This window comes from Ammospiza nelsoni, chromosome 31 (assembly GCF_027579445.1).
Source record: "Ammospiza nelsoni isolate bAmmNel1 chromosome 31, bAmmNel1.pri, whole genome shotgun sequence".
Classification (NCBI taxonomy): domain Eukaryota; kingdom Metazoa; phylum Chordata; class Aves; order Passeriformes; family Passerellidae; genus Ammospiza; species Ammospiza nelsoni.
The window spans coordinates 307308-319843 of record NC_080663.1 but is presented as its reverse complement, the minus strand read 5'-3'; the positions used below and the strand labels follow the sequence as shown (position 1 = coordinate 319843).

General features: G+C 42.7%; 1 protein-coding gene across 1 annotated transcript in view; it reads left to right on the top strand.

Annotated features, from left to right (window-relative positions):
* The window catches only part of VPS52 (VPS52 subunit of GARP complex), a 55048-nt gene extending 44164 nt beyond the window's left edge, over positions 1–10884 (top strand). Inside the window, exons 15-18 of the mRNA XM_059491100.1 lie at positions 2071–2166; positions 3660–3767; positions 6336–6401; positions 10608–10884. Coding sequence (XP_059347083.1) covers positions 2071–2166; positions 3660–3767; positions 6336–6401; positions 10608–10814 — 477 coding nt within the window. The 3' untranslated portion in view covers positions 10815–10884. The remainder of the gene's footprint in view (positions 1–2070; positions 2167–3659; positions 3768–6335; positions 6402–10607) is intronic.
* Positions 10885–12536: the final 1652 nt, after the last annotated feature.

Genomic DNA, 12536 nt, shown 5'->3' with positions numbered 1-12536 from the left:
AGGGAAAAGTGGGGAAAAATAGAAAAAAATGGAAAAAAAATGGGGATTCTAGGTGAAAAAACGAAAAAAAAAAATGGGGAAAAATGTGGATTCTAGGTGAAAAAATGGGAAAAAATGGGGAAAAATGGGGAAAGAATGGGGAAAAATGGGAAAAAATGGGGAAAAATGGGGAAAAAATGGGGATTCTAGGTGAAAAAATGGGAAAAAATGGGGAAAAATGGGGAAAGAATGGGGAAAAATGGGAAATCTAGGAGGAAAAATGAGGGAAAAGTGGGGAAAAATAGAAAAAAATGGAAAAAAAATGGGGATTCTAGGTGAAAAAACGAAAAAAAAAAAAATGGGGAAAAATGGGGATTCTAGGTGAAAAAATGGGAAAAAATGGGGAAAAATGGGGAAAGAATGGGGAAAAAATGGGGAAAAATGGGAAAAAATGGGGAAAAATGGGGAAAAAATGGGGATTCTAGGTGAAAAAATGGGAAAAAATGGGGAAAAATGGGGAAAAAATGGGGATTATAGGTGAAAAAATGGGAAAAAATGGGGAAAGAATGGGGAAAGAATGGGGAAAAATGGGAAATCTAGGAGGAAAAATGAGGGAAAAGTGGGGAAAAATAGAAAAAAATGGAAAAAAAATGGGGATTCTAGGTGAAAAAACGAAAAAAAAAAAATGGGGAAAAATGGGGATTCTAGGTGAAAAAATGGGAAAAAATGGGGAAAAATGGGGAAAGAATGGGGAAAAAATGGGGAAAAATGGGGAAAGAATGGGGAAAAATGGGAAATCTAGGAGGAAAAATGAGGGAAAAGTGGGGAAAAATAGAAAAAAATGGAAAAAAAATGGGGATTCTAGGTGAAAAAATGGGAAAAAATGGGGAAAAATGGGGAAAGAATGGGGAAAAAATGGGGTAAAATGGGAAAAAATGGGGAAAAATGGGGAAAAAATGGGGATTCTAGGTGAAAAAATGGGAAAAAAGGGGGAAAAATGGGGAAAAAATGGGGATTCTAGGTGAAAAAATGGGAAAAAAGGGGGAAAAATGGGGAAAGAATGGGGAAAAATGGGAAATCTAGGAGGAAAAATGAGGGAAAAGTGGGGAAAAATAGAAAAAAATGGAAAAAAATGGGGATTCTAGGAGGAAAAACAGGGGAAAGATAGGGAAAAAATGGGGAAAATAAGAGAATTCTGGAGGGAAATCGGTGGGGATTCATTGGGAAATTCTTGGGAGTTCTGGGGGAAAAATCCCTGAGAATTGTGGGGGAAAAAAATGGGAATTTTGGGGGAAAAAATGGAAATTTGGGAAAAACAATGGGAGTGCTGGGGGAAAAATGGGGAAAATGGGGAAGAAATGAGAATTCTGGAGGGAAATCGGTGGGGATTCATCGGGAAATTCCTGGGGATTGTGGGGAAGAAATTCTGGGAATTCTGGGTGAAAAAATGGGAATTTTGGGTGAAAAAATGGGAAAAATGGAAAAAAAAAGGGGATTCTAGGAGGAAAAATGGGGGGAAATGGAGAAAAATGGGGAAAAATGAGAATTCTGGAGGGAAATCCGTGGGGATTCATTAGGAAATTCTTGGGAATTCTGGGTGAAAAATCCCTGGGAATTGTGGGGGAAAAAATGGGAATTTTGGAAAAAAAGGGGGGAAAAAAGGGGGAAAAAATGGAAAAGAAATGGGAAAAAATGGGGAAAAAAAGAGAATTCGGGAGGGAAATCGGTGGGGACTCATTGGGAAATTCCTGGGGGTTCTGGGGAAAAATTCCTGGGAATTGTGGGGGAAAAAATGGAGAAAAAAATGGGGAAAAAATGAGAATTCTGGAGGGAAATCTGTGGGGATTCATCGGGAAATTCCTGGGGATTGTGGAGAAGAAATTCTGAGAATTGTGGGGTAAAAAAAATGGGAGTTCTGGGTGAAAAAATGGGAATTCTAGGAGGAAAAACGGGGAAAAAATGGGGCCAAAAATGAGAATTCAGGAGGGAAATCCGTGGGGATTCATTGGGAAATTCCATTTTTTTCCCATTTTTTCCCGTTTTTCCCCGATTTCTCCCATTTTTCCCCGCGTTCCCGGTTTGTGGGCGCAGATCACGCGCCGTTACGCCGAGTTCTCCTCGGCCATCGTCAGCATCAACCAAACGCTGCCCAGCGAGAGGAGCGACGCGCTGCTGGCACGGCTGCAGGTACCGGCAACGACCGGGGCCAAAATCGGGGCGAAATCGGCCAAAAATGGGGAAAATCCCAAAAAAACGGGGAAAATCGGCCAAAAAACGGGGAAAATTGGCTAAAAAACAGGGAAAATCGGCAAAAAAATGGAAAAAAATCTGATTTTTTTCGGCAAAATTGATGGGAAATGGGGACTGGGGGATACTGGGATGGACTGGGATGGACTGGGAGGGACTGGGATAAACTGGGAGTGAAAAACGGGGTGAAATCGGCCAAAAAATGGGAAAAATTGGGAAAAAAAGGGGAAAATCGGACAAAAAACGGGGAAAATCGGCCAAAAAATGGGAAAAATCGGATTTTTGGGGATGAAAATAGCCAGGAAATGATGGAAAATGGGGATTGGGGATACTGGGACGGACTGGGACAGACTGGGAGCGAAAAACGGGGCGAAATCGGCCAAAAATGGGAAAAATTGGGAAAAACGGGGAAAATCGGCCAAAAAATGGGAACAAATGGGAAAAAATGGGGATAATTGGCCAAAAAATGGAAAAAAATCGGATTTTTGGGGGTGAAATTGATGGGAAATGGGGATTGGGGATACTGGGATGGACTGGGACGGACTGGGAGCGAAAAACGGGGGGAAATCGGCCAAAAAATGGAAAAAAATCTGATTTTTTTTTGGCAAAATTGATGGGGAATGGGGATTGGGGGATACTGGGAGGGACTGTGACAAACTGGGACAAACTGGGAGCGAAAATCGGGGCGAAATTGGCCAAAAATGGGAAAAATTGGGAAAAATGGGAAAAAAAAAAAAATCCTGATTTTTGGTGACAGAAATATCCAGGAAATGGTGGGAGATGGGGACTGGGACAAACTGGGAGGGACTGGGAGCAAAAAACGGGGGGAAAATCGGCCAAAAAATGGGAAAAATCGGGGAAAAAAATCGGGAAAAAAATCTGAATTTTGGGGGTGGAATTGATGGGGAAATGGGGGTTGGGGATACTGGGAGGGACTGGGAGCAAAAAACAGGAAAAAATCGGTCACAAAATGGGAAAAAAAGGGTAAAAATCTGATTTTTGGGAAGGAAATTAATGGAGAAATGGGGATTGGGGGATACTGGGACAAACTGGGACAAACTGGGAGCAAACAAACGGGGAGAAAAACGGCCAAAAATGGGAAAAATGGGAAAAAAATGGGAAAAAAATCCTGATTTTTGGTGACAGAAATATCCTGAAATGGTGGGAGATGGGGACTGGGACAGACTGGGAGGGACTGGGAGCAAAAAACGGGGGGAAAATCGGCCAAAAAATGAGAAAAATCGGGGAAAAAATCGGGGAAAAATCTGAATTTTGGGGGGCCCATTTCCCCCATTTTTCCCCAATTTTCCCTGTTTTTTCCCATTTTTTTCCCGTTTTTTCCCATTTTTCCCATTTTCCCCAATTTTTTCTCATTTTTTTCCCATTTTTTTCCCATTTTTTCCCGTTTTTCCCCGTTTTTTCCCCGTTTTCAGCTGGAGGTGGAGAACCTGGTGCTGCGCGCGGCCGCCGAGTTCCCCTCGCGCCGGGAGCAGCTCGTGTTCCTCATCAACAACTACGACATGATGCTCAGCGTGCTCATGGTACTCATCCAAACTCACAAATTTCCCAAAATTCACAAAATTTACCCCAAAAATTCCCAAAAAAATCCCAGCAAAAATGGCCCCGAAATGACCAAAAATGGCCAAAAATGCCCCAAATTCAACCTGGAAATCTCCAATTCCTCACCAACAACTCTGACACGATGCTCAGCGTGCTCATGGGATTCCTGAAAATTCCCAAATTTCCCAAAAATTCCCAAATTTTCCCCAAAATTTCCCAAATTTTCCCTAAAAAATCCCAGCGAAAATCGCTCCAAAATGGCCCAAAGACGGCCAAAAATGCCCCAAATTCCACCTGAAAAGCCCCAATTCCTCACCAACAACTATGACATGATGCTGAGCGTGCTCATGGTACTCCTGAAAATTCCCAAATTTCCCAAATTTCCCAAATTTTCCCCCAAAATTCCCAAAAAAATCCCAGCAAAAACGGCCCAGAAATGACCAAAAACGCAAAAATGGCCCAAAAACGGCCAAAAAATGCCCCAAATTCAACCTGGAAAGCTCCAATTCCTCACCAACAACTCTGACACGATGCTCAGCGTGCTCATGGGATTCCTGAAATTCCCAAATTTCCCAAAAATTCCCAAATTTTCCCCAAAATTTCCCAAATTTTCCCTAAAAAATCCCAGCGAAAATGGCTCCAAAATGGCCCAAAGACGGCCAAAAATGCCCCAAATTCCACCTGAAAAGCCCCAATTCCTCACCAACAACTATGACATGATGCTGAGCGTGCTCATGGTACTCCTGAAAATTCCCAAATTTCCCAAATTTCCCAAATTTTCCCCCAAAATTCCCAAAAAAATCCCAGCAAAAACGGCCCAGAAATGACCAAAAACGCAAAAATGGCCCAAAAACGGCCAAAAATGCCCCAAATTCAACCTGGAAAGCTCCAATTCCTCACCAACAACTCTGACACGATGCTCGGCGTGCTCATGGGATTCCTGAAAATTCCCAAATTTCCCAAAAATTCCCAAATTTTCCCCAAAATTTCCCAAATTTTCCCTAAAAAATCCCAGCGAAAATCGCTCCAAAATGGCCCAAAGACGGCCAAAAATGCCCCAAATTCCACCTGAAAAGCCCCAATTCCTCACCAACAACTATGACATGATGCTGAGCGTGCTCATGGTACTCCTGAAAATTCCCAAATTTCCCAAATTTCCCAAATTTTCCCCCAAAATTCCCAAAAAAATCCCAGCAAAAACGGCCCAGAAATGACCAAAAACGCAAAAATGGCCCAAAAACGGCCAAAAATGCCCCAAATTCAACCTGGAAAGCTCCAATTCCTCACCAACAACTCTGACACGATGCTCGGCGTGCTCATGGGATTCCTGAAAATTCCCAAATTTCCCAAAAATTCCCAAATTTTCCCCAAAATTTCCCAAATTTTCCCTAAAAAATCCCAGCGAAAATCGCTCCAAAATGGCCCAAAGACGGCCAAAAATGCCCCAAATGACGCCTGGAAATCTCCAATTCCTCACCCACAACTCTGACACGATGCTCAGCGCGCTCATGGGATTCCTGAAATTCCCAAAATTCCCAAATTTCCAAAATTTTCCCCAAAAAAATCCCACAAAAAATTGCTCAATAATGGCAAAAAAATGGCCCCGAAATGGTCAAAAATGCCCCAAATTCCACCTGAAAATTTCCAATTCCTCACCCACAACTCTGACACGATGCTCAGCGCGCTCATGGTACTCCTGAAAATGCCCAAAATTCCCAAATTTCCAAAATTTTCCCCAAAAAATTCCCAGCGAAAATCACTCAAAAATGGCAAAAAAAGGCCCAAAAACCCCAAAAATGCCCCCAGGATTCTCTCAAATTCCCCCTTTTCTCCCCTAATTTGCCCCCAAAATTCCCAATTTTCCCCCATAAAATTTCTTTTCTTTACCAAAAATTCTCCAATTTTCCCCATTAAAATTTATTTTTTCCCCTAAATTCCCCCTTTCCCCCAAATTTCCCTTTCTTCCCATAAAATTTATCATTGTGCCCCCAATTTTCCCATAAAATTTATTAAAATTTTCCCAAAGTTTTCCCAATACAATTTTTATATTTTTCCCCAAATTCCTCATTTTCCCCCCAGATTTCTCCAATTTTTCCCGTACAATTTCTTATTTTACTCCAAATTTCCCAATTTTTCTCATAAAATTGATGATTTTTATTTATTTATTATTATTATAAAATTTATGTATTACTATAAAATTTATTCTTTTTATCCAAAATTCCCCCTTTTCCCCCCAATTTCCCCCCAATTCCATTTTTTTCCCAAATTCCCAATTTTTCCCCGGCCTGGGGGGATTTGGGGTGACTTTGGGGTGACTTTGGGCTGAATTTTGGGTGAATTTTGGGTGAATTTTGGGTGAATTTGGGCTGAATTTTGGGTGACTTTGGGGTGACTTTGGGCTGAATTTTGGGTGAATTTTGGGTGAATTTTGGGTGAATTTTGGGTGACTTTGGGCTGAATTTTGGGTGAATTTTGGGGTGACTTTGGGCTGAATTTTGGGTGAATTTTGGGTGAATTTTGGGTGACTTTGGGCATTTTTGGGTTTCCAGGAGCGAGCGGTGGAGGAGAGCAAAGAGGTCGAGGGGTTCCAGCAGCTGCTGTCGGCCCGCACCCAGGTGAGCCCAAACCCAGGGAATTCACCCCAAAATCTGCCCCAAAACCACCACAATTCACCCCAAAATCTGCCCCAAAATCTGCCCCAAAACCACCACAATTCACCCCCAAAATCTGCCTCAAAAATCACCAGAATTCACCCCAAAATCTGCCCCAAAATCTGCCCCAAAACCACAATTCACCCCAAAATCTGCCCCCAAAAATCACCAGAATTCACCCCAAAATTCACCCCAAAATCTGCCCCAAAACCACCTCAATTCATCCCAAAATCTGCCCCAAAACCACCACAATTCACCCCAAAATCTGCCCCAAAAATCACCAGAATTCACCGCAAAATCTGCCCCAAAATCTGCCCCCATATCTGCCCCAAACCCACCTGATTCACCCCAAAATCTGCCCCAAAACCCATGGAATTCACCCCAAAATTGCCCCAAAAACCACCAGAATTCACCCCAAAATTCACCCGAAAATCTGCCCCAAAATCCCCCTGGAATTCACCCCAAAATCTGCCCCAAAACCACCTGAATTCACCCCAAAATTCACCCCAAAGTTAACCCCAAAATCTGCCCCAAAGCCACCCGAATTCACCCCAAAATTCACCCCAAATCTGCCCCAAAACCAACCTGAATTCACCCCAAAATCTGACGGAATTCACCCCAAAATTCACCCCAAAATCTGTCTCAATGCACCCCAAAATCTGCCCCAAACCCACCAGAATTCACCCCAAAATTAACCCCAAAGTCTGCCCCCAAAATCCCCCTGGAATTCACCCCAAAATCTGCCCCAAAAACCTCCTGAATTCACTCCAAAATCTGCCCCAAAATCTGCCTAAAAACCACCTGAATTCACCCCAAAAAACACCTGAATTCACCCCAAAATTCACACCCAAAAAACACCAGAATTCACCCCAAAATTCACCCCAAAATCTGCCCCAAACCCACCAGAATTCACCCCAAAATTCACCCCAAAATCTGCCCCCATATCTGCCCCAAAGCCACCTGAATTCACCCCAAAATCTGCCCCAAAACCACCTCAATTCACCCCAAAATTCACCCCAAAATCTGCCCCAAAGCCACCTGAATTCACCCCAAAATCTGCCCCAAAACCACCTCAATTCACCCCAAAGTTTGCCCCAAAACCGCCAGAATTTGCCCCAAAATCTGCCCAAAACCAGCAGAATTCACCCCCAAATCTGCCCCAAACCCACCTGAATTCACCCCAAAATCTGACGGAATTCACCCCAAAATTCACCCCAAAATCTGTCTCAACGCACCCCAAAATCAGCCCCAATTCACCCCCAAAACCACCTGAATTCACCCCAAAATTCACCAAAAATTCACTGAAAAATCTGCCTGGAGTTATCCTGGGAAAAATGGGGGCAAAAAGGGGAAAAAAGGGAAAAAGGGAAAAAAGGGGGGAAAAAATGGAGAAAAAATGGGGGGAAAAATGGAGAAAAAATGAGAAAAAATGGGGGGAAAAATGGGAAAAAAATGGGGAAAAAATGGGGGGAAAATGGAGAAAAAATGAGAAAAAATGCGGAATAAAAAGGAGAAAAAATGGGGGGAAAATGGAGAAAAAATGGGGGGAAAATGGGAAAAAATGGGGAAAAATGGGGAAAAATGCGGAATAAAAAGGAGAAAAAATGGGGGGAAAATGGAGAAAAAATGGGAAAAAATGGGCGGAAAATGGAGAAAAAATGGGAAAAAATGGGAAAAAGGGGGGACAAAATGGAGGAAATATTGGAGAAAAAATGGGGGAAAATGGAGCAAAAATGGAGGGAAAATGGACAAAAAAAAACAGAAAAAATGAGGGGAAAATGGACAAAAAATTGGAGAAAAAATGGGGGGAAATGGAGAAAAAATGAGAAAAAATGGGGTAAATGGAGAAAAAATGGGGGGAAAATGGAGGAGAAAATGGAGAAAAAAATGGGAAAAAATGGGGAAAAAATGGGAAAAAGGGGGGACAAAATGGAGGAAAAATTGGAGAAAAAATGGGGGAAAATGGAGAAAAAATGGAGGGAAAATGGACAAAAAAACAGAAAAAATGAGGGGAAAATGGACAAGACATGGAGAAAAAAATGAGAAAAAATGGGGAAAAATGGAGAAAAAAATGGGGGAAAATGGAGTAAAAATGGAGAAAATTTGAGGGAAAATGGAGAAAAAAATGGGAAAAAAATGGAGAAAAAATGGGAAAAAGGGGGGACAAAATGGAGGAAAAATTGGAGAAAAAATGGGGGGGAAATGGAGAAAAAATGGAGGGAAAATGGAGAAAAAATGAGGGGAAAATGGACAAAAAATTGGAGAAAAAATGGGGGGAAATGGAGAAAAAATGGGGGAAAAATGGAGGAAAAAATGGAGAAAAATTGGGGAAAATGGAGAAAAAAATGGGAAAAAATGGGGAAAAAATGGGGAAAAGGGGGGGACAAAATGGAGGGAAAATTGAAGAAAAAATGGGGGGAAAATGGAGAAAAAATGGAGAAAAATTGGAGAAAAAATGGGTAAAATGGGGAAAATTAAGAGAAAAATTGGGGAAAGAATGGAGAAAATTGGAGAAAAAATGGAGACAAAAATGGAGAAAAAAAAGGGGGAAAATGGGGATAAAATGGGGGAAAATGAGACAAAAATTGCGGAAAATGGGGAAAAAAGGGGGCAAAAAATGGAGGAAAAAATGGGGGGAAAATGGAGAAAAATGAAGAGAAAAATTGGGGAAAATGTAGAGAAAAATGGGAAAAAATGGAGAAAAAAGGGAAAAAGTGGGAAAAATGTAGAGAAAAATTAGGGGAAAATGGGGAAAAATGGGGTGAAAATGGGAAAAATGAAGAGAAAAATTGGGGAAAAATGCGGATAAAATGGGAGAAAATGGAGACAGAAATGGAAAAAAATGGAGAAAAAATGGGGGGGAAATGGGAAAAATGAGGAGAAAAATTGGGGAAAGAAGTGGGAAAAAATGGAAACAAAAATGGGGAAAAAATGGGGGAAAAATTGTAGAAAAATGGGGGGAAAATTGGGATAAAATGGGAAAAAATTGAGACAAAAATTGTAGAAAAATGGGAAAAAGGGGGGAAAAAGGGCAAAGGAGGTGAAATCAGGGGTTGTTATAAAAGTGGGATTTTTGGGGTGAATTTTTGTGATTTTTGGGGTGGATTTGGGTGATTTTGGCGTTTTCAGGAGTTTGTGGAGGAGCTGCTGGCGCTGCCCTTCGGGGGGAAATGGGGAAAAATGGGAGAAAATGGGGAAAATGAAGAGAAAAATGGAGAAAAAAATGGGAAAAATGAAGAGAAAAATTGGGGAAAATGGAGACGAAAATGGAGACAAAAATGGAGAAAAAATGGGGGGAAAATGGAGAAAAAATGGGGAAAAAATGGGGAAAAAAATGGGGAAAATGGCGAAAAATGCGGGGAATAAAAGGGCAAACCAGGTGCAATTGGCTGTTTTTGTAGAATTGTGATTTTTGGGGTGAATTTTTGTGATTTTGGGTTTTTGCAGGAGTTTGTGGAGGAGCTGCTGGCGCCGCCCTTCGGGGGAAAATGGGGAAAAATGGGAAGGAAATGGAGAAAAATGGGGGAAAAAAATGGGAAAAATGAAGAGAAAAATGGGGGGAAAATGGGAAAAATGAAGAGAAAAATGGAGGAAAAAAATGGGAAAAATGAAGAGAAAAATGGGGAAAATGGAGACAAAAATGGAGAAAAAATGGGGGGAAAATGGAGAAAAAATGGAGAAACAAATGGGGAATAATTGGGGAAAATGGCGAAAAATGCGGGGAATAAAAGGGCAAACCAGGTGCAATTGGCTGTTTTTGTAGAATTGTGATTTTTGGGGTGAATTTTTGTGATTTTGGGTTTTTGCAGGAGTTTGTGGAGGAGCTGCTGGCGCCGCCCTTTGGGGGAAAATGGGGAAAAATGGGAAGGAAATGGAGAAAAAATGGGGGAAAAAAATGGGAAAAATGAAGAGAAAAATGGGGGGAAAATGGGAAAAATGAAGAGAAAAATGGAGGAAAAAAATGGGAAAAATGAAGAGAAAAATGGGAAAATGGAGACAAAAATGGGGAAAAAATGGGGGAAAATGGAGAAAAAAATGGAGAAAAAATGGGGAATAATTGGGGAAAATGGCGAAAAATGCGGGGAATAAAAGGGCAAACCAGGTGCAATTGGCTGTTTTTGTAGAATTGTGATTTTTGGGGTGAATTTTTGTGATTTTGGGTTTTTGCAGGAGTTTGTGGAGGAGCTGCTGGCGCCGCCCTTCGGGGGCCTGGTGGGGTTCGTGCGCGAGGCCGAGGCGCTGCTGGAGCGCGGGGAGGGCGAGAAACTGCGCGGGATGGAGGGTGAGAATGGGGGAAAACGGGGAAAAACGGGAAAAAATGGGAAAAATGGGAAAAAATGGGAATGGGGGAGAGAAACTGCGCGGGATGGAGGGTGAGAATGGGGGAAAACGGGGAAAAATGGGAAAAAATGGGAAAAATGGGAAAAATGGGAAAAATGGGAAAAAATGGGAATGGGGGAGAGAAACTGCGCGGGATGGAGGGTGAGAATGGGGGAAAAACGGGGAAAATGGGAAAAATGGGAAAAATGGAAAAAATGGGAAATGTGGGAATGGGAGAGAGAGACTGTGAGGGATGGAGGGTGAGAATGGGGGAAAAACGGGAAAAAATGGAAAAACGGGGAAAATGGGAAAAAATGGGAAAAATGGGAATGGGGGAGGGGAACTGTGCAGGATGGAGGGTGAGAATGGGAAAAATGGGGAAAAATGGGAAAAAAATAAAATATGGGAAATGTGGGAATGGGGGAGAGAAACTGCGCGGGATGGAGGGTGAGAATGGGGGAAAACGGGGAAAAATGGGAAAAAATGGGAAAAATGGGAAAAAATGGGAATGGGGGAGAGAAACTGCGCGGGATGGAGGGTGAGAATGGGGAAAAATGGGGAAAAATGGGAAAAAAATAAAATATGGGAAATGTGGGAATGGGGGAGAGAAACTGCGCGGGATGGAGGGTGAGAATGGGGGAAAAACGGGGAAAAATGGGAAAAAATGGGAAAAATGGGAAAAATGGGAAAAATGGGAAAAAATGGGAATGGGGGAGACAAACTGCGCGGGATGGAGGGTGAGAATGGGGGAAAACGGGGAAAAATGGGAAAAAATGGGAAAAATGGGAAAAAATGGAATGGGGGAGAGAAACTGCGCGGGATGGAGGGTGAGAATGGGGTGAAAAACACCAAAAATGGGAAAAATGGGAAAAATGGGAATGGGGGAGAGAAACTGCGCGGGATGGAGGCTGAGAATGGGGGAAAAACGGGAAAAAATGGGAAAAATGGGAAAAAATGGGAATGGGGGAGAGAAACTGCGCGGGATAGAGGGTGAGAATGGGGAAAAACGGGGAAAAATGGGAAAAAATGGGAAAAATGGGAAAAATGGGAAAAATGGGAAAAAATGGGAATGGGGGAGGGGAACTGCGCGGGATGGAGGGTGAGAATGGGGTGAAAAACACCAAAAATGGGAAAAATGGGAAAAATGGGAATGGGGGAGAGAAACTGCGCGGGATGGAGGCTGAGAATGGGGGAAAACGGGGAAAATGGGAAAAATGGGGAAAATGGGAATGGGGGAGGGGAACTGCGGGGAATGGAGGGTGAGAATGGGGCAAAAACCCCAAAAATGGGAAAAATGGGAAAAAAGGGAAACAATGGGAATGGGGGAGGGGAACTGCGCGGGATGGAGGGTGAGAATGGGGGAAAAACGGGGAAAAATGGGAAAAATGGGAAAAATGGGAAAAAATGGGAAATGTGGGAATGGGAGAGAGAGACTGTGAGGGATGGAGGGTGAGAATGGGGGAAAAACGGGAAAAATGGGAAGAAATGGGAAAAATGGGAATGGGGGAGGGGAACTGTGCAGGATGGAGGGTGAGAATGGGGAAAAACACCAAAAATGGGAAAATGGGAAAAATGGGAATGGGGGAGACAAACTGCGCGGGATGGAGGGTGAGAATGGGGTGAAAAACACCAAAAATGGGAAAAATGGGAAACAATGGGAATGGGGGAGGGGAACTGTGCGGGATGGAGGCTGAGAATGGGGGAAAACGGGGAAAAATGGGAAAAATGGGGAAAATGGGAATGGGGGAGGGGAACTGCGGGGAATGGAGGGTGAGAAGG